General features: G+C 37.9%; 1 protein-coding gene across 1 annotated transcript in view; it reads left to right on the plus strand.

Moving 5' to 3' along the window:
- Positions 1-23,269, plus strand: part of SUCLG2 (succinate-CoA ligase GDP-forming subunit beta) — a 303,376-nt gene that overhangs the window by 68,306 nt on the left and 211,801 nt on the right. The window contains exon 2 of the mRNA XM_006160361.3: positions 977-1,118. Within this exon, the coding sequence (XP_006160423.3) occupies positions 977-1,118 (142 nt within the window). The remainder of the gene's footprint in view (positions 1-976; positions 1,119-23,269) is intronic.

Here is a 23,269-nt window from a genome sequence, read left to right on the forward strand (position 1 = left end):
TACATAAGTTGCAGTTTAGAAACTTGTTTCATTTATGGTGAATCCTTTGTTACTGGTCAAATCTCGATGCTTGAAAAAAGATCATCTCTGTTAGCATAGTGATTGTACCCTGGCAAAAACTGCAGTAAAGGAATGGATTAGTGTGTGACCCAGTGAGTTCAGAAAGTTAAAAAAAAAACCTTTTTTCCAGAAGTAACTTACCACAATTAATGATGTACATATAGTTATTAAAATAATACAGTGCTTTTTGTTTATTTTGGGTAGTGGTCTATCAAGGCGTATGCTATATATTAGAGTCCTTAATATTCTTTATTGCCAGAGACTGTGTATACTTGCCAGAGAAGGTGAGATTGAGAGAGAAAGCACCCCTCAGGGGGGTGTGGTCTCACCACAACCCATTTTCTCTGTTTCTCCTTCGTGTCACAAATTTGGGTTTGCACACATACAGCCCTGGCATGTTTGTTTAGGGAGATTTGAACTATGGTCAGCCATGTGGGATCCAGCTACCTACATAGAGAGCTTAACCACTGTGCTATAGGGCTGGCTCAAATCCTTAATGTTTTTAAAATAACTTTTTATTTAGAAATATTTATAAAGCTACAGGAAATCGCAGAAGTAGTGTAATGGTTCCATGTACCCCTCATCCAGCATCCCTGAATGTTGATGATGCCTTATGTAGTTGTAGTACAATATCAAAATCAAGCAACTGACATTATTATGATGTTCTCATTTGGACAGCAGACCTTATTTAATTTTCACCAAATTTTGAAACCTGCATTCATTTTTGTGTATATAGGTATTCTTAACATTTTTTATTAAAAATAATTTAAGCATGAAGAATTTACATAGAATTTCTTTTGTCTCTTAATTCGTTGTTGCCAATTGCCAGTTGACAGTACCTATAAGATGGCCACACAGCTTGAGTGTTATTTCTCTTGTTACTGATAAATGCTCTTCTCTTTCTCAATTTCTCTAGGCAGTTCAGTTAACCTCTAGAAGATGGCTGAACCTGCAGGAATACCAAAGCAAGAAGTTGATGTCTGACAATGGAGTGAGAGTTCAAAGATTCTTCGTCGTAGACACTGCGAATGAAGCGCTGGAGGCTGCCAAGAGACTAAGTAAGCTAATGCATAATGGGTGAAATACACATGCTCAGATCAGTGAATTCACAGGCAGTGTGGTTTTACACCATAGGTTTAGTACCCCTTATTTAAAATCCTAAAGACCAGATGTGTTTCAGATATCAAATATTTTTTGGATTTGGATTATTTGCATATACAAAGTGAAATATTTTTGGGATGAGCCCCAAGTCTAAGCACAAAATTTATTTCTATTTTATATACACCTTATATGCATACCCTGAAGGTAATTTTATACCATGTTTTTAATAATTTTGTGCATTGAACCCTAATCAGAGGTATATCATAGGGAGAGGAATTTTCCGCTTGCAAGGTCATGTTAGAGTTCAACAAGTTTCAGACTTTTGGAGCATTTAGGATTTCAGATTTGAGTTATAAACACTTAACCTGTTCCTTATTGTAGGTTACACAAACAGCCAGATACAGGTGATAACTCTGAATTGCAATAGCTAATAAGTTCAGTTAAGAAAACTTGATTCTTTTTCCTGAAATAGCAGTGTCTGAGATACCACTCCATGACAATTTTTCTGAACTTTTGTCACCCTTCCACCTACTTCTCTCAGTGTTTTAGTGACTGGGAGAGAGATGGTTGAAGGATGTGGAGAAGCCATTGCATGGGGAGCAAGGCAAGTTGGTTGGCATCCTTCTACAAGCCTTTTTATGACCTGGAGAGAGCTCCCTCTAAATGCCCACAGGAGAGTAGGGGGAGGGTCATGCCTTTCAAGTCCAGCTGACTTTGTTTCAAGGGTTACCCTCCCATTTACCAGCTCTTTACTTGTTTAAGTACCTTCTCCTTCTTGTACCTTAGTTTCCTTATCTACAGATTAAAGCTAATAGTATCTATGTCCGAATGCCATTTTAAGTCCTTAAGAGAGATTGTACATTGTTATGTGGTAAAAGTTCTAACTAGTTTCCCTAGTGATATATTGAGAGATTAGGAATCAGGTCCTGTTGTGTGTTTTTCAGTAAACATTCCTTCTGGTGGTGTACAAACTCTCTTATTAACAGTCTGGATTACTACTGTCCAATAGAAATATATTATGGGCCAACCAAGTGTTTTAAAATTTTTTAAGTCACATGATGAGAAGGAAAAAGAAATGGGCGAAATTAACTTTAATAATACATTTTATTTATTTACCCCAGTACATCAGAAACATCATTTCAACATATAACTCATAAAAAATAGTCAATGAAATATTTTCCATTTTTTCCTGTTCTAATCTTCACATACCTGCTTTGTGTTTTATAGCTCCACGATATCATATTTCATGCTAGTCATATTTCAGGGAGTTAGTACACACCTGTGTTAGTGGCTATCCACTGTGATTCACATGTGAATTCTTTGCAAACTTTCAGAGCAGTACTTTCCCACCAGCAGTAGAATATCTACTATTCAGCCTTATCCAGACTTTCTAGCAAAGTTTGAGAGTGCATGATAAAGGCAGCCCCTCCCCATTTCAATTTTCCAATTTTCTATGCTTTTTTAAGAGTAAGCACATAGGTACTTTGGTTTGTAATTATTGTTTTTTAATCTCCTTTTAAAAACTCTCCCAGGTACTAGTATTCCATATCCTTTTTAAGTTATGTCATTTGAAATGTATATTTATTTTTTTCCTTGAATTACTTATTGTCAACATGTATTATGCCCTGTGGATACTGTATGGAAGACAGATGAGCCCATTCTGTTCGTAGAATTTACATCCTAGGAAGAAATTAATTTGTAATCTTCAGATGCTAAATATTGAAATTGAGAACAACTTAAATTTTTAAGAAGTGAAGATTGGTTTCATTTTCAAAAACCAGCAAAATTGATTTTTATGGTGACAGTACCCCCCATTCAAATTAGACCTGAACTTGGATAAGAGCTCCTCAGTGAACTGTGGTAATAGACTCAGTAAAGGTTAGTATTCTAACCTTTTCACAAGAAAGGGTCATTTTTATTTTATACTCCTGTGGTTTGGGGATTGGGAAATGAGAGCAAAGAAATTTAAAGTTCAGGTTAGTCTTTTATCTTCATTTTCCCCATTATTTTCCTAAGTGCATTGACGCTCTAGTGTTCCATATCTAAAGGTCTTTGTAAGGTAATGCTGAAAGCTGGCTGATTACTTTACCATAGCCACCAGGCAGAGGTATAACATAGGGAGAGGGTTTACCCTTCTGTAGTGTCCTAGACCTATGGATTTACTGAACTAATTGGCTTCTTAGTCATGGGTTTGTTTTATAACCATTTATTTAGCAATTCTTTTGTTTTTGGGAATTATATACCATGCCTTTAGGACTGTTTTTGCCCTGGAGTAATTGGCAGGGAACTTAGATGCTGTGCCTGGGAGGAATAAACAGACAATAAAGAAAGTTTCAATAAAAGAAAATTTAACAATGAAAATAAACTTTTATTAATTCTGGAAGGCATTACAGAGATTGCTCAAGAGTAAGCACTCCCTGTCCCCCTCAAGGTGGCTTAGTCCTGATGCAGTCTTACTTGCTTCCAATTCTCTAGGCTTTTAGAATCCTGGGCCAGGACTTGAGTCCTGGTCCATCATGTGGCATCTGGCTTTCTCTGCTTAGTGCTTAACTGCTATACTGTGGGGTCAGTCTGAAAATAAACTTTATGAAAAGCTAATTTTGTTTCTTAAGGAGTAGTTTTTAAGAAATCTAAACTAGATGAAGGGATCGAGACATTCAAATTGGATAAAAAGAATTGAGAATGCCCCTCATTTGGTGAATTAATGTATACTCCTTCCCTTATGCAGTGAACGGTTTCGGTAGCAGAGAAACCTCTTGGTTTCTGTTGTTGAATAGTTTGGATTTGTGGGTAAATCATAACATTAAAAGAAAAGATGATACCAGTTATAGTAGGCTAAAAGTGAACTGAGCTGATAGGAAATGTAAAAAGAAGTGGCAACACCACAAGATTGCCTGGAGAAAGCAAAGCAAATAAAAAAATCATAGTGTTTGACTTCTTATTACCACATGATTGACAGGAACCAAGGGCTACAGTTTTACCTAATAGTTTTTTTTTTTTTTCCTGGAGAAGTTTTTGCTATAGTGTATGTGTGCTCACCAGAAAGATATAGAGAGACAGACAGACAGCGAGAGATCACCCCTCCCGGGGGGGGGGGCGGGGGCGGTGGCCACACCACAATCCCTTCTTCTCCACTTTCCTCTAGGGATCTTGGGCATGTACGCACATGTGCCTGGCGTGAGTTTAAGCCACCGGGTCCAGGACTTTAACCGCAGTCAACTACATGGGAGTCCAGCAACATAGCCATTATGCTAACTGCTGGTCCCTTACCTAATAGATTTGATGTTAAGATTAAAGTTACAGGGGCAGCAGGTGGCATGGAGGGTTAGGGCACTGGACTCCCACATGGTTGACCATAGTTTGTACACCAGAGGTATGTGTGTGCATGCCTAAAATCCCAAGAGGAGAGTGGAGAAGAAGAGGTGGCCATCCCCTCACAGAGTGATTTCTCGCTTTCACTCTCTCTGGCAAATGCATATACCCTAAAACAAAACTTAAAAATATCTATCTATAAAGAAAGAAAAGAAAAAACTCTAAAAAAACAGACCTACCTCCCTGATTGTCTTGAAAATAGGACTTCCACTTTATTTATTTATTTTTTAAAGAATTATTTTATTTGGGGCCAGCAAGTAGCATTGTCCACATGGCTGACTGTGGTTTGAGTCCCAGACCTGGCAGCTTGCTTTCTTACTTTCATTCTCTCTTTGTCTCTCCCTCTCTTTATCTCTGATAAAACAGGAAAATAATAACAATAAATAAGGTTAAATAAAAATATTTATTTTTATTCACTTATTTAAATTTGACCAGAGAGGGACAGAATGACAGAGTGAGAATGAGAGTGTGAGTGAGAGAGAGAGAGAAAGAGAAAGAGAAAGAGAAAGAGAAAGAGAAAGAGAAAGAGTGAGCGAGAAAGTGAGAAAGCAAGAAAGCAAGACTCCAGGTTTGGGACTTGAACCATGGCCAACCATGTGAGCGTCCAGTGCCCTTAACTACCACACCACCTGCCAACCCTGGAACTTTCGCTTTAAAATTATGCTACCATACTAGAAATTTTATAGAATGATAATGTACAGTATGAAAAGTGCTGTACCATCATCAATGGGATCTAATTCCACTACTGTAATTATTCACATTTACAGAAAGATCTGAGACCTGTGATAATTAGTATCCTGTTTATCATGTGTTTAGAGAGTTCATATTGTAATTTGAAAGATTTGCAAATGATCAAAATGTGTGTCCTTACTATCTTTCTACTTTTCAAAAAATATTTGAATGTATTTTGAAATAAAATGACATTTTTAAAAAGTACTTTGAAAATAAATGTTATTAGTTAGACCTATGATTTCTGGAGTAATCTCACAACTCTTTTTTTGTGTTTAAACCTACATTCCTTGTTTTTTGTTGACTTTTAGGCCCATAGGAGTCTTTGGCTCTTCTGGTCCAAGTGGAACACGTCATATCTGGGTTGATCTAAACCTTTTCTCTTTTCTCCGCCTTCTTACTCAGCTGAGAAGGCTTCAGATCAACTTTAATGCCTCTCAGTGTCCATCATATTCAATCACTTGTCAAACCCTGTCATTGTAAGTGCAGCAGTGTTACAAGCAAGGAAACAGGCAAGACAAGGTTAAAAAAACTTGCCAAATTGGTAGAGCTAATAATCAACAAAGATGGGATTTGAACTCAGATTAGATTTAATCTCTTCTGCAAGTATTTTCCTCTTTACTAACTTGATGATGATATTATCCTTGGGAGAATTTTATGTGTGGATCAGCATTTTTAAGATTTAAAATGGATATTAATGAAATTAGAAGATTGAATTAAAATTAAATGTGGCAGATTCTAAGATGCAATTTATAGAAAGTGTAAGCTGCAGATTTTTTTTAATGATTCATTTTGTTGTATCTCTTTGAGCAATAAACCTCTTGCCATGTGGTTATAGAAAGATTGTTAATTTGAACATTTATTTAAAATGGGTAATATAAACCTTTTGTTTCTGAAACAATTCATAATGATAAGATACTAAATGAGATTCTCATTGTCTTGCACAGAAAATGGACTTATGTCTGACTGAGAAAGTAAATTTGATTTGGTGAATTAAGTTTTTAATATGTGGATAATATTCATTTCTGCAGCAATTTATCAGAGCTACCTTGTGTAATCTCGCTTTAAGGAAATAATTTTTTCCCTGCATACAATTGTCTTAGGAAACTTATTAAGTTATCTTCTTACAAATTATAATAAATGAATACAGTCAACAGATAATTACAAAATACCTACAATGTGCATGATTAATTTTTATGTTGCCTTTCCAGTTGTCTTTAAAAGTGAAAGAAGGAATATGTTTCAAGTATTTCTCACAGGCCTGTCTTAAAAAAAGAATTTGCACGTGAATATAGATAAAATTTATCTTAGGACCTCTCCCTTTCAGTTTTTAGAATCTCCACAATTCATTAATTTTTCTATTCATATTGACATGAGAGTCTCTACTTTTGATTATGCAAGAAAATTGTATTTCAAAACCCCATAGTTTTATTTTTTGCCAACAAAGAAAATTAAAATATGAATGGAGAAATTAATCTACTCTGAGGTAATGACATGCTTCCTAAAATGTAGATAAGGAGCTTTTATTGAACTTGGCCAGCTCTGGATTGCTTTCAACTATAACATGTTTCCATTTGTCAATATGATAACTTACTCTTTTCTTTTTATATAATCATGTCCTCCTAAAGCCTGGTAAATTACTTACACCATTAAGGAATTGTATTTTATGTAAAAAGGGAACTGCCGCCCATTGACTCCCCATTGACTCCTGATTGACTTGACTGAATACTGTTAATCTTCTAGCAATTAAGTGTACCCCTAGTCACCTTGATTCTTGCGGCTTTGCCATACAATGTGTGGTTAGGACCTTGCAAAGTGATCTTGTGTCTTTTGTGTTGAGATGATGATCATCTTTGTCTTATAATGATAGTCAAGGATAACATTGATTTCTCTTAAGTACATTTTCATTTTAGCAGCTTATCAGCTGCCCAGTATTTGGAGTCTGGAAGCAGTGATACAAAGATGCTGGAAGGGTAATGGTGCATGCAGTCCCTCAGAGGTTGAAGTGGTGCCTGCTTTCTAGGAATATCAGTGTTGTCCTCACCAGATGGGTGCTTCCTTTGGTGTGATTAGATGTGTCCCTGGCTGCTGTTGATCTTTTCATTTCCTTTCCATTTTCTCAACCTGACTCTTCTGCCTTCTCAGTGATGATATGAGCTTCCCAGTATCTCTTCTGTAATTTACTTCATGCTTATTTTGGATGGAGTTCATATTCGTTGCGTGCTTCTGAAAATTGTGACTCATCCAGACACAGAGTGCTTGTCACAGGCCCTAAAATGTATGAAGTACTCAGTAAATACTACTGTTACTCAGAAAATTTTCACTTGTCTAGTGTTATCTTGCGTGTGCTTCTTAAAGGAAAACCTGAACTGAAATAGTTTTCTCCAACTTTATTTATAAAGAAGATCTCATTCAATAAGTTGTAGCCTTTAATAACATTCCCTATTGTTTGTGTTTTTGCATAGAGATCCCTTTCTTCATAAAACGTGCTTTTCTCTTTTCCTGAGCCTGCAAATATAAATGGGCTTCTCTTGTCTCTTTTGAATTTCTCTGTGCTAGAATATCTTTCCCCTAATTGTCTTGGGGTGTTCAGTGAATAGAAGCAGCAGGAGATCTGCAAGTGAAGGGGAGATCAAGGCAGGTTGTGGGCAGGCAGGCTTTATGGAAGTGTAGATATAACTTCCTTTTAGTTTCCTTAGAAACGAATAAGAACAGCACTTTGAAAGTCAAGGCCTTAACTTCAATTTTGGCAGTATTATAAAGCAAGGATTAATTACTTCTTTTACATTTTAGCCAATACAAATAACAGTGGTGGTATCTAACGTTTGAACCCTCGCCATAGGCTGGCATCATGCAAGTATCTCCTGTAACTCTCATTTAAACCAAAGGGAAAGACTTTCCTTTAAGGATTGGTTCTGAGTAGCACCAGATCTGTGTCCACAATTGTGTATCCGAAGAAACTAACATAATTTTACTCTCTGTCTTTTCAGCATGTCATTAATGGGGCTATGTATTAACTTCTTCTTTTTTTTTTTTAAAGCCGCCTCATTGCAGATGAATAAGGAAGTATGTTGGCACATGGTCTCCTTTTCCAGGACTTTTTGTGATTTATTTTTCCCTGGATTCTTTGACTCACTGAGTGTGTGGTTCAGTAGTTCTGAAAGTCCAGAGAGTAGCTTATAGGATTGTAAATGAGAAAAACTTTGCCTGGGGTAAATGTCTTAGGAACTGCTTTTGTATTTCTTCCTCCCTACCACCCCCCAAGGTTTTGTTATAGGCCCCACCCCCACCCCCCACACCAGAGAGACAGAGAAAAGAGAAATCACCCCCCAGGGGTGGGTGATGGCCACGCTGCAATCCCTTCTTCTTCATGCTCCTCTTGGGATCTTGGGCACATGTACACACATGTGCCCACATGAGTTTAAGCCACCAGGTCTAGGACTTGAACCATGGTTGACTACATGGGAGTCCAGCGACATAGCCATTATGCCAACTGCTGGTCCCAGAAACTGCTTTTTAAAGAAAACTTAAACAGGCAAATCTTCTCTGGTTATCAAAGGAATATACTCATTATTTTGATTTTGGAACATACAGAAAGGTACAAAGAAATAAAAATTTCCTCTAACCCCGTTACCCATGGGGAACTTGTGTTAATATGAACATGTTTCAGTTGAGTTACTTTTTTTTTTTTTGGAGAGATTTTCACTGTAGGGCGCGTGCGCTCGCCAGACAGACAGAGAGAGACATAGAGACAGAAAGCGAGAAATCACCCCCCAGGGGGGATGGTCACGCCGCAATCCCTTCTCCTCCCTTCTCCTCTCGGGATCCTGGGCACGCACGCACACGCGCCCGGCGTGAGTTTTAAGCCACCGGGTCCGGGACACGAACCGCGGTCGACTACGTGGGAGTCCAGCAACATAGCCATTACGCTAACTGCTGGTTCCCGTCAGTTGAGTTACTTTTTAAAAAGGGTTCTATGAGGATCAAATGAGAATTGTTTTGTTCATGAGAGGCACAGAGACAGAGATAAGAGAGAGACAAAAAGAGATAGGCACTGAAGCAGGTCCTCATGGCTCAATCCAACCCCTGCTTCAGTCAGCTCTGGATCATGGTTATGCATGAGTCTATCATGTTCAGGGAGGTCGCTGGATGGAAACATGGAATCTTCCCGTGTTCATGAGTCTCGAAGAGCTTTGTATTACTGCTGTAATGCCATCTGCACCCCTCCCATTTTCCCCATGTATTACTTCACTCAGCAATATTAATTTCTGTATATTTAAATTATGTAATTGAGAGAGAATGAATTTGTTTATAAATTGGGCAAATACTGTGCATACATTTTGATTTAAAATTTTGCATTATAACAAGAACATTCAAATATTAATTTTTTCCAAAATTTTATTTTATTTATTTTTTTGAAGGAGGTTTTTGCTTTTTTTTTTTTTTTTTTGTAAGGAGTGCTTTTTGTGCACTCACTTGAGAAACAGAGAAAGAGAGAAATCACCCCCTAGGAGAATGGCCACACCGCAGTTCCTTTTCCTCTATCCTTCTCTTGGGATTTTGGACACGCATACATATGTGCCAGGTGTGAGTTTTAAACCACCAGGTCCAGGACTGAAAACTGTGTGGAATCCAGTGACATATTTATTTTAATTGTTGTTTAACCATTTCTAGATTTTTTTTTATCATCTTAATATTTCTTAACATCTTAAGATGTTATTTCTTTTTTTTGGAGAGGTTTTTGCTATAGGGCGTGTGCGCTCGCCAGACAGACAGAGAGAGACAGAGAGATAGAAAGCGAGAAATCACCCCCCCGGGGGTTGGCCACGCCGCACTCCCTTCTCCTCCATTCTCCTCTTGGGATCTTGGGCATGTACGCACACACGCCCGGCGTGAGTTTAAACCACTGGGTCCGGGACGCGAACCACGGTCGACTATGTGGGAGTCCAGCAACATAGCCATTACGCTAAACTGCTGGTCCCAAGATGTTATTTCTTATTGTGATTTTTTTCTCTCTCTTTTTAAATTTTTCAGAGATCACATGTGCTTGACAGAAAGAGATACAGAGAAAGAGAGAGAGGGAGAGAAAGAAGATGGGAAAGAATCCTTAGTAGGGAATTGTCACACACACCACAACCCCTTTTCCTTCTTCTCTCCCTCTCTTTGGGATTTTCAACACTCATGCACATGTGCCTACTGGATCCAGGCACAGTAGGGTAAGCTACATGGGATCCAGCTACCTTAACAACCATATCATGGGCTGCCCCCACATTGTCATTTTTTTTTCCAAACTTTTTCTGTATTGGCATATTCAGTAATACATAAAGTGCCCAACATTCAGTAGCCTAATAAAATTGGAAGTTATCATCTCTTACTCACAGAAGAGTCCAATGTGATATTCTTGATCTGCCTCAGGGACCCAAGTTCTTTCATTGCTTCAGTCTGGCATTTATAACATGTAGTTTCCCAATGACTTGGGAGATATGCCCATTCCAGCCACTCGCAAAGGCAACAAAACACATACGACTAAATGGGAAGTGATGCATCTCCTATTGGCTAAAACTCATCTCATGGTCTCAGTTAACTGCCAAGGAGGCTGGGAAGTACAGTGTTAGGTTTGGTAATCATGTATTGGGTTGTCAGGACAGACATGATGTATTTTTTTTTTTTTTAATGCAAAAATGCATCGTGCCTTTTCCAATGACCCAATAGTAGTGTCTTCCAAAGGTAGTGTTTAGAATCTTGAGAAAATTTGTCTTTTTTCTTCAAGACCTAACACAGTAGGTTATATAGTCAAAACAGAGTTCTCACCTTCACTCTGATTGATTGCCCTAAGCCACCATTTACTTTATAAAATTGGAGACAATACGTACTTCAAGAAATGAATCAGATAAAAAAAGATGAACATTGCACATGCCTCTTCAAATGCGACACTCACCTAGTTCCTTCCTTCTATTTTGGTCATAACTGAGCCAGGGTTTTGAGCTACCATAAAAGGAATATAATAACAGCTATTAAAACCATCAACAGCAGATAAAAATAAAAATTTTCAGTTATTTTGCAGTAACACCAAGTGTTAAATTCTATTTATTATGCAGCTTGATAATGAATATATTATTACTTGTGAACTGTTGGTTGGTATTTTCTAGGGAGATGACAATATATGAAGTCAAAGTTGCATAATTTTCAAAGAAAATTAAAATCATACTTTCTTTACATTGCAACAGAGTAAATATTACCTAAGGTATTATGCTTTTAAGATGCTATGCTATTCCCCAAGGTGGTTGTTACAGGCACTAGCAATGTTTAACAGATGTTCATAAATAGTACTAAGGCTTCACTTGAGTTTTCTAGGTTACCTACAAAAAAGTCAGGAAATGAATTGAAAAGGTTTAAAAGAATTACATTGCTTGATCTACCTTAGGATGAAAATCTGATGAGTAAACAAGGTACCTCAATTATGTATTTTTTTTCTTTCATTCAGTGTGGAGCAAGCTAAGGGATTTGAGAGTCTGTTATTTCGTTCAAATTAAATGTGAGCCAAGTATTAGAATTTTTTTCTTCTTATCTTCAGGCATTTATTTGAGTGAATATACCAGTCACTTCAGTATGGGGAAAAGGAAACAGATGGGATGTGGATAACAGGGGAAAAATAACAGTGCTAAAAGCATTTGATATGCAAAAATCAAACTGTTCCCAGAGTCTTCAGGTGCTAGATGTAGCAATGAAAAACAGCTTTACATAAATATATATTTTCTTTATAAATAACCTTTCTATTGGCATCATAGACATGAGGAAAGCAAGATCCCTTCATGATACTCTTACTAAGAATGTTTTACTACTCTTTGTGTGGTGGCTTCAGTTTAAACTCACTGTGGCATTTTCAGACAGTTGTACATGACACTACCACAATCCAACTTTTCTATCCCATCCCCACTTTGTGCCTGTTTCCCAGTGTGTAACCATATCCGTTTACTTCCTGCCTTTCTCTGTGTTTCTTCCTCCATAGCATACCTTCTGACACTGGAGTTGGGCCTCAAATTAAAATCCCATGTCTACTACATGCTAGCTATGCAGCCCTAGGCAAGTTTCTTAACCTCTAAAATCCTTATTTGTAAAATGGGCTTAGCAATAATACTTCTGGAGGAGCCAGGAGAGTAAAATGAGATCACACATGCACAAAGTTTGGCAGAGTTATATATCTTGCAGTCTCAGTAATGGCTGTGTGGGATCATTATCATTGTTGCTCTCACTTTAAGGATGACTCCTTGATAGCAATTGACTTTCGGAAGCCTGTGTTGTGGGAAGGAATATGATAACATTCCTATTCACTCATGCAGCTTTTATGATGAAGTTAAATAGGAGAAGAAGGGGCCTTCCTGACAGGGATGACTTCTGGGAGTGGGGTACGGGAACAGATGGGTAGGAAAAAGCTCGATTCCTTCTAGAGCCAAGAGCATTTCTCATTCATCTTTACATTTCTAGTACCTTGGATGTAATATAGTTCCTTCTCAGTAGACAGACTGGTGTATAAACCCAGGGATACAGGAGTGGTAAAGACATGCTAGATGTTACAGGCACACAGGGGACAGAGGTGCCTGTTCCCTTAGGATGCTGCATGGTTAAGGAAGTCTTCCTGGAAAACGTGAAAACTACATTTTCCTTTCAATAAATGGTTCCTGAATGGAGACAAAAAAGATATTGAGGAACCCTCCATTTATAGTAAAAGTGACCAAGCAGAGTTTTTCTGATGTACACACCCAGTGGATTTTCCCTGATGCCATTCGGTCATGTCTTTAAGTTTGATTCAAGAGAGGAAAGCAAAGCTGGGGAAACAGTGGTCCCATGAGTGGTAGTCAGAAGCTGGGAAATGGCATAGGGAGAAGTCAACTTGGCGACTTCGCCTGCTGCTAGCCTGTGGCTAGATTTGGTCCAGAGGTTTCTTCAAGCTGGTCTTCCTGCCTGTTGTCACAAAACAGTCTTGGTCAAAATGTGGGGATGCTCCAGTCTGGTATTACCAGGAGAGAATCTCCATAGATAAAAACAGCTTCACCTGTAGTCAGGTTTTTCTCTGAGCTTTAGCAGGTTGTGTTCACATAAAAGTCACCAGGCCTGTGTATCTTTCTATTCTGTTTACATTTAGGAGCTTTATTTCAGTGCTGTTTTTGTCACTACTTGCCTTATTCCTGGCAAGAAATGAATGTTCTTTGGTATTATACAGTTGTTCTCTACCCTTGCCAGAGATTTGCATTTGTTAGACTTTGATACAATAAGAGAGGCTACTCCAAGGGACCCAAGGGAAGACTAAAAAACATCTATAATGTAATTTCAAATGTAATTAAACATTTTTCATGTGTGCTATTAATTAATTTAATAGTCATTAAGTACCTGGAATGACTCAGGCACTGAAGTTCGTTGGGCAGAGAGGTGAATAAGAATGATTGTTGCTTCCAAAATGTCCCTTGCTAGTAGACTGGTGCATAAACTCACAGGAATACAGGAGCGGTGAAGGCATGCCTAGGAGTTAACAGGCACACATGGAACAGAGTTGCATATTCCATTGTGAATGCCAGATGATCAAGGAAGTTTTCCTGGAAAAGGTGAAAACTACATTTCTCTTTCTGACTCATCACTGTATCTAATATTGATACATTTAATGAACAGACTTGTTTTGATACTAGAATAGAAACCTTGGGCTTATTTATTATTTATTATTTTTTTCTTTCTCTATCCTTTGGAGTCTTATGATTATGCTCTCTCAAAATGATTGACAAGAAATTGGCAATACTAGGACCAGCCTTGGTGGGACAGATAGTAGGGTACCACTGCTTAGTACTGGAGCCATATGGGAAGGCCCATGGTTCAGACCCTGGGTCAGCCTGAACATGCTGAGAGAGCCTGTGATCCTGGCTGACTAGAAGGCTGGGTGGAGGATCATGGTGTGTTAAGACCCTGTCAGGTGTTTTCCTGCCTTGTTTCTCTCTCTCTGAATAAATAAATAAACTTTAAGGAGAAATTGGCAATGTTGTCAGTGAACAGGGAAGTCACAACTGTGATAATTTTACTATTATGTATAAAGCTTGTAACTTTGTCAAGGGTAAGAGATGTACAGATGGTCTCCTTCCAAGATAGATCCTGTGGATAGCCCCTCAAAAGATACTACTTTAGATAAATTCAAACTAATCCTTGCTTGTTTAGGTCAGGAAACTTGTGAGTACCCACCCAAAATTCATCAGACTTATGGAGGTTGGACACTTACCAACCAAACATATGACAATAACATATGCATCAGAAAGCCAGTGGGCACATTTACAAAACCAAATGGCTTTCTCATGACTGCAGTGTTCATATCTGCCATCCTGATGTCTTAGAAGACAAATTTGTCTTTTTTTTAGAGGCACGCAATTATTTTTTCACATTTTGTTGATTCACTAAAGATCTTAGTTAATTTAAAAACTTTCAATAGCAAGCTCAGCTGATATATACACATCTATGAACACATTTCTGACTTTAGGTGTAAACCTCAGTGAGTAAAGTGAACGTACTATAAAGTAGCACATATCTGGGACTATATAGCTTACTACAATCATTAAATAGGTATTTATTAATGCATTTTGTTAATTTCAAGAAAAACAGTTTTAGTCGATTAAAATAAAAAAGTTAAGAGAAATTTGCTTAGACTTAAAGCCAGGAAAAAGATTAGGATTCAGTTCAAGTAGTAGGTAGATGAACGTATCAGCAGTTCAAGAGAAGATAAAAATCCTAAAATCTGGAAATCAAAGCATAGAAGAAAGTCAGTAGTGTTTTAGTCTAAAGTCAAAAAATTCTATTTCACCAGTTCAATCTCATGTAATTAATCTCTCTTCTATTGAATTTGCAGTGTTACTGTGGTCTCATCATTCCATTTAAACTCTGAAAGTTAAGATTCAACTCCAGCCTTGCCTCTACCATTAGGATGGCCATTTTTTGGGCTGTTTTTTGTACTCTTATTTCTGTGTGTCTGACTTTAGTGTTCTTGGGATAGCACTCCCTTCAACATTTCTTGGAGAGCTGGTCTGGTGCTGGTAAATTTTTTCAGGTTTTGTTTTTCTGAAAATGTTTTTTCTTTTTTCCCATGTGAAAGATAATCTTGCTGGATATAGTATTCTTGGTTGAAATTGTTTTTCACTTAACATTTTGAATATATTTTCCCATTCTTTCCTTGCTTGCATTGTTTCCAGTGAGAGATACTACGTTAGCCTTATGGGATATCCTTTGAAAGTAACTTGACATTTCTCTCTTGCCAGATTTAGTATCTTGTCTCTGTCCGTGGTTTTGATCAATCTGACTACGATGTGCCTTGGAGGAGATCTTCTTGGGTTGATTCTATTTGGGGTCCTTTGTATTTCTTGGGTCTGGGTATTTGAGTGCCTCTCTAGGTTTGGAAAGTTTTCTTCCAGGATTTTTCTTTCCAGGACTTTTTGCTGAATTTTTCTAGATAAGAGATCCTATCTTCTACATCTGAGATTTGATCTTCTACATGAGCTTTCCTGCTTTTCATATTTTCAAGGGAGGTTTTGATTTTCTGTATTATAGCCTTCATCTCTAACAATTTTGTTTGATTCTTTTTTATAATGTGTATTTCCTCTTTTAGAGTATGCAAGAACTTCCTTACCTCCTGGAACTCATTATCTCTTTTCTCCTGGATTTTCTGGAGTTCTCTCTTCTCTTGCATCTCTGTCAGCTTTGTCACTATGAATATTTAAAATTCTTTATCTGACATTTCCACGAGTTCCTTTGTATTGTCTGGCTCCTGGCCAGATCTGGGAGGCAGGAGGGTTAAGTCTGGGCAGAACTTCTTCAGTAGACCTAATCCCTGAATGGGGCCACTCAGATCTCAGATATAGATGGCTGGTGATTGGCCTGTCCAGGCTCCTGACTAGATCTGTGAGTCACACAATATTTTTCAAGAGCATATTTTAACCAAAGCTTAGGCTTTCATGTGCTCACACACTCATCAAATATTTATTGGGTGCATGTGCTAGGTGATGAAAAATACAATGACTAGAATGTTTTGAGAACTTAGTGCATGATTAATAAATGCTGCTGAGTGTTTTGCCTGCTTTGTGTCTTTGAATCCTCATGAGACTTTTCTGAGATAAGCTATCACCTTTATCTTTAGTTTATAAAAGTTTCCTGTAAGAGACCGTAAGAGGTTCCAGACTGATGGAACCCCTCAGAGTGACAGAAAAGCAGAGACAACGATCCTTTGCTTCTGAGTGCTGAATTAAGGGACCAGGCCTGTAGCCTCAGAGTTCTGTTTGGTAGGCTTGTTACTCTCACTCAGAACTCTGATTCATCTTCACTCTTTCTCCCCGATGAAGTTTAGTTCAGAACATCCTGGACTGGGCAGACTATTGTCAAGGCTCCGTATTCCTACTTGAGGCCTGGCTGACACCCTGTATCGAAAGTCTCAGGTGTGTCCTGGTGCCGCCCCCTCACCTGCTGTGAATACTGCAAGCAGTGGTCTGTTGTGTTTCACATTACGAAGGTATTCTCAATATAGAAACATACCTGCTACCCTGACCCAGTGCATTTTAATTTCACAGTGGTTAGAGTTTAAAGGGGTCTTTTGTGAGCATTGAAGTCCCTGAAGAAGTTGAATAGCTAAAATGTTCTACTTGTTCAGTTGGATGAAACTATAATGATAGAGAATGATACTTTTATTGTTTCTACTTTAACATTTGTGAATAAAGGCGTATAGTTTCTTAGCACGCCAAACAGAATTTTTTTTTTTTAATTTGGAAATTTTGGGGCCAGCAGGAGGCATGATTATTAAGGTGCTGGATTCCCACCTCTCCAACTATGGCTTGAGTCCCAGAATTGATGGCTTGAAAATCATGCTGGGAACATGTATGTGCATGCCCCAAATCCTGAGGAGCATGGAGGAGAAGGGATTGCTGCATAACCATCCCGTGGGGAATAATTTCTTATATTCCCTCTATCTTTCTCCTGTGAATACATGTGCCCTGTGGGGGTAAAATTTTAGAAATTTAAACTAATTAAAACATTTTGTTGAGATTTCCTTTGACATAAGCAAAGTAGTTGTTTCTTGGAGTATATATTGTTGTTAGGGTCTTAGATTGAAGTATTGTTTCATTTGGAAAGACTGAATACAACTAAAATCTGGTGTGATTCTGTTTGTTTCTTTTTTCTGCCTTTGGATTTATTGTTCTTGTGGTTTTTTTTTTTTTTTTTTTTTTTTTTGCCGTAGAGTTGTGTGTTCACCAAACAGAGACAGAGAGAGAAAGTGAGATATTACATCCCAAGGAAAATGGCCATGCTGCAATCACTTCTCCTCCATTTCCCCCCTGGGATTTGAGACATACATACACATAGACATGGCATGATTTTCAAGCCCTAGGATCTGGGACTCAAACCATGCAATAGACCATGCCAGATCCAGTGCCTTAACCACCATGCCACTTGCTGCCCCCACCTCCACTTTTTAAAAATTTATTTATTTCTTCTGAAATGGGATGAGGAAGGAAATGAGAGGAACAGGCACTCCCAACAGGGCTTCTATATTGCCTCAGACAGATTATGGGCACAGGTGCAGACTGGGAACACTCCTGGACACAAACTCAGGATGTTCCCATGTGTCCTCATTGCAGAATGCTGCATTACTGCTGCTGCATCATTTGGTCTTCCCCCCTGGTTTTTACAAAATTATGTTTAGCTGACTTTAAAAAAAAAAACTCTTTTTGAACTTTTAATTAAAAACTGTAATAACGATTGATAAAAGTCATCTGTAGCTTTAGTATCTTACTGATTTTCTTCACTCTATGCCATCAATAATACAAATCTTTTGTTCTTCACACTAAGAGGGTAATAGGTTAGGAGGTTTTCTGAACCAATTGGCACCATTCAATTTGTATCTAGTAACTTACTCAGAAAATATTTCTAATACTGACCTTGATGAGGACACAGAGTATAAATAAACAAGTTAGTAAATAATTTGCAGATTATGAGAAGTGTTGTGACAGAAATGATAAAGAAGTGTCATGTATAAAATCATGGAAAACAAGAAAGGCTTCTCTAAGGAGGTGATCTTAAACTGACATGTGAGAATGAGCCAATCATGAGACAAACCAGGAGAGTTCCCAGGCAGAAGTGACAGGAGAGGCTGAGAGCATGAACTGGAAACAGTTAAATCAATTTGACAAACAGAGAAAACCAGTGAGATTGAAATTTAGTAAAGGGCAGCATGCTGAGGTTTGAAAGATAGGCAGAAACCCAGGTCATGCAGGGCTTTGTGCCTCAGTAAATATTTTAGATTTTATTCTAAATGAAATGGGGAGCTACCAAAAGATTCTGATAAAACCTGTCAGCTAGGTTAGCACCTCAACAATGCCAGATGACAAACCTTTCCTAACTCAGGGAGTCATTTGTTCTTGCACAGATGTCTGCACATTGGCAGATCAAGATGGGCTTCATGGGGTTTGGTTGTATAGAGACAAAAAAATTAATATATTAATACCTATTCATATGTGGGCAATGCCATTGAATGTTTTTGTAATCTTGGATAACTTGCTTAGCACATTTGGGCTCAGTTTCTTCCTCTATGAACTGACAAAAACAACTTAGGAGTATTGTGAGGCTATAGCTTATGATAGATCACATACAAGTTTTTATCAACAGATCCTCCTGCTTCTCCACCAGGCCAGTGAGTGTCTGCACCTGAATTTGTATCACTTCATTTTTATCATCTGTTATGCCTGGCATGTTTGTGTGTGGTGGTGATGAACACTATTTGTATAATAGATGGCGTGGCTGATAGTTTCATATTTCTAACAGTTATTAACTTTGTACTGTTCGCTGCTTTTATAAGATCAGACCTCCTAGGTTCTAAACCCCTTTGTTCTGACATTCTAGCATGAGTTCTTGGGCAAGTTCCTTAACTTTCCTGTGTCTTAGTTTCTCCATCTACAAAAGGAACTAATAATATATTTCTTGCATGAATGAGTTGCTATGAATGTACTCTTTATTATATCAGTGGTAATAACTCATTGTGTTATCACAATTAGATCAGTGTATGGAAGTCAATCAATAAATATAAAGACTCAAATAATGTTAGCTGTTTTATTGTTATTGCTGTTATTATTTACAGGTTGGTTTCTGCTGCATTCACTCGGTTTATAAAACCTGAGAGGCAGGACAGAACTATTAAGTTATATAGAAAATTGGAAAGTCTATGTTACAATGAACTTTAAAGTTTAATTTGATATAGATTTCCTTTATTTGTTTTTTGGTGATTTGTAATTTTTCCACAGTGATTAGGGTACACCATTTGATTAATTTAACACATTATGAATAGGGTTTTGATCTTCTAAAATGTACTCTTTTTGCATACCAGTCCATTAAATCCCATTTTGTTTTCCCTTGTTCTATATTTGCAAGAGTTCATTTTATCTATCCCTGCATCCTGGCCAGCTTACCTACCTCTCTGCTTTTGTTACATTTTTGCGTTTCTCTTTATTTATTTTTGCTTCTTTGTAAGTTGTGTTTGTGGTTTTGATTTATTAAATCTCTGAGATCATCCTTTCTCTAGGATGGGAGAAAGGCTTCTGGACAGGCAGCCTGGGAGATCTAAAACAGCCCTAGGGGTATACTTCTTGTTCTGTTTAATCCAGTAACTGATTAGATATCAATAAATGAACAGCACTGGTATATATTCTACAGTTTTCCTGGGAAACAAGTCTGTATTCAATGGGCTAAATGGTAGAAGAGGCACTTTTTTTTTTTTCCAGTTGGCATATCTGTATAACTATAAATAATTATAGTTTTTTTTGTTTGTTTGTTTAGTTTCCTTTTTTCTTTCTCTTTTAATGTCTAAAGTCTCATGCAGTTGGGTATCTTTCCTCTCGGGAAGATGTGAAACTTTGTCAGATGGAGAAGTAATTTAAAGAATGCTCAACACAGGCTAGCAGGTGGCATGGTGGTTAAGGCCTTGGATTCCCACATGGCTGACCATAGTTTGAATCCTGAAACTAGCAGCTTGGTTTCTCACTTTCCCTCTCTTTATCTCTGTCTGTCTCTCTCTGGTGAATGCACATGTCTATAGCAAATTTTAAAAAGAATAATAATAAATAAAATTAAAAATAAAAAGTTCTTTAAAGGAAAAAAAGAATGCTCAATGCTTGGAAAAAAATCACAATGAAAAGCCAAAACCCCATGTAGAACAGAAGTTTCTCGAAAGCCATAGTAATTCTGAGATTGTCGATAAAACTGTCAGGGTCCTCACTTGTTGGAATATATAGAGAGGTATGTGAGAAAGGACATTATAGAAATATTTTTAAATAATATTTTTTATTGAGTCTATCTGTTATCTCATTTGTTCTGTACATAAGACGTTGACAGGACAGGAAATTATTGTCTTTCTCAAATGAGAAAACAGACTCAGTGAACTTAAGGGACTTGATCAGATTCTCATAATAGTGTACCTATCTCTGTCATTTGTAACGATCAGGTGCAGGACAAATAGAGTCTCATATTACATAGGTTCAAAATATAAAGTTTTATAAATGCATTAGGCCAATATATAAATTAAACCAACAAATATGTTAAATTATATAACATAAATGAAATGAAAAATATAAACTGAAAATATAACTGAAGATATATGTCTTTTTTGGGGGGGAGAAATTTTTACTATAGAGTATGTGCACTTGCCAGAGAAACAGAGTGAGAAATCACCGCCCAGGGAGATGTACATACTGCAATCCCTTCTCCTCCTTTCTCTTCTCAGGATTTTGGGCATGCACGCACACATGCCGGGCATGAGTTTTAAATCAGTGGGTCTAGGATTGAACTGTGGTAAACTATGTGGAAGTCCAGCGACATAACCATTACGCCATCTGCTGGTCCTGAAGATATATCTTACATGGAATAAAATGTCTTGCCTTATGAATATGTTGTCATAACCACCCAGAGAGCTTGGTTTGAATTTTGCATTCCTGGACTTTGTAGCATTCGATGCGAGAATATACAGAGTAGGGATTACTAATCCTTAGACCATACTTCCTCCTCTCAAACTCAGCTCCATCCTATATTGTGAGGTGCCCCTACATATGTGTGTTCAGGTTCACCTCTCCTGCAGATACCTACACCTTTAACCTTAAAGTTTACTTATATGTTCTTTTCTTGGAAAGACAGATCCTTTTTTTTTTTTTTTTGGAGAGTTTTTTTGCTATGGGGTGCTTGCGTTCACCAAAAAGACCGAGAGACAGAAAGCGAGAAAGTGCCCTCCAGGGGGGATGGCCACGTCACAATCTCTTCTCCTCTCAGGTCCTGGGCACGCACACACACACGCCTGGCATGAGTTTAAGCCACCGGGTCCGGGACTCGAACTGTGGTCGACTTACATGGGAGTTCAGCGACATAGCCATTACCCTAACTGCTGGTCCCAGGAAAGACAGATCTTAAGAAGAGGCCCATAGTGACCTAGAAGTTTAGGTAAACTTCTGGAAAAATGTGCATGTTAGGGAGTGGATTTAGACTCTGGGCCATCCTGCTAGCTTTGCAGACTACGCATCCCATCCTATGACTAAGTCTGATTATGAGGCTAGTAGTGGAGTGTTCAAGATAAAAGTTGGATTTAAATGGATTGTTTGGCCACTTCAATTACGTTATTAGATAAAGGGCAAATTTTCACCCTTCAGTATGTACTATGTGCAGGTACTCGGTGGTGTAGAGGAAGATGTAACTGGAATAAAACATCTCTTGGAAGAGGCCTTGAATTCTAAAATGAAAATGAACTGAAAATGAACTTATAAACAACTACAAAATTGTGACCTAATGTTTGCAATACTATGAGAAAAATAAAAGAAGGTAATGAGGGTCAGCTGGTAGCATGGTGGTTAAGGCAGCTGCATCCTACATGGCCACCTGCACAGTTCGAGTCCCATACCTAATGGCTTGACAAACATGCTGGGCATATGTGTGCTCAAAATACTGAGAGGAGAAGGGATTGTAATGTGGCCACCCTCCTCCCTCTCCCCCTCAGGATGCTTTCTCACCCTCTTTCTCCTATGCTCTTTTCCTTTCTCTCTCCAATGGCGAAGACATGCACCCTATAGCAACAACTAAAAAAAAAAAAGAGAGAGACAGAGTAGTGAGATAGTGGTGGAAGGGTAGGGGTGGGACCAATGGTCAGAGAAGGCTTCTCTGTACAAATGGCATTGTGGTGTGAAATGTGAATGCTGGATGGCTGCAAGAAGATCTCAGCAGACAGAACACATGGGAAATGAGCTTGGTGGCTTTCGGGGACAGAAAGACGATCATGTAGGCTGCTGTAGTTTGTCAGAGAGTAGAAGGAGATGGGGTTGAAGAGATGAGTAGGGTCTTAGAGATAACTGGGCCTTGTAAATCCTGTGTAGGGTTTGGATTTTGTTACAGTGGGTCCTTTGGAAATTTTAAATAGGGGAATGATATTTATTATAAAATGTCCTGATGAGATTCACCACTTAACAACTCAAAGTGACCTGTCCAAATTTTAATCATTTTGCCAATATTAAATGAATCCCCCTGCTATACAAATCTCCCATCCTACAGTAGTTAAATGTCACAAATATATTTTGTGGACATTTTGAAGACTTAAACATTGTCACTCCTGGCAAGTAATGTGGAAAAAGTGGCCATATATTTAGCTATCCAGTTTCATGTCTTTTGCTAAAAATATAGAACCAAGAAAGCTCTGAACATAAATACAGGCGTGCTCTTGGTGTTGGTTATTTCATAACTATTCTTAGGTGCTAAATGTCTTCATCTTCACGGGATTTATAGTAATGTAAGTAATGTGTTGGAGACTAACAAATCAAAATCTCATTTCAGATGTGTGACACTAATGTTGTGTTGACGTATTGTTTCATGTGTTAGATTTCTGATAAAATTACTAAAACATCTTCTTGAAATGAGTAATAGGAAGAAATAAGTGGGATGTCAGATATTCAACAGTGTATACTTTGTT

This window comes from Tupaia chinensis, unplaced genomic scaffold, assembly GCF_000334495.1.
Source record: "Tupaia chinensis unplaced genomic scaffold, TupChi_1.0 Scaffold000682_1, whole genome shotgun sequence".
NCBI lineage: Eukaryota > Metazoa > Chordata > Mammalia > Scandentia > Tupaiidae > Tupaia > Tupaia belangeri.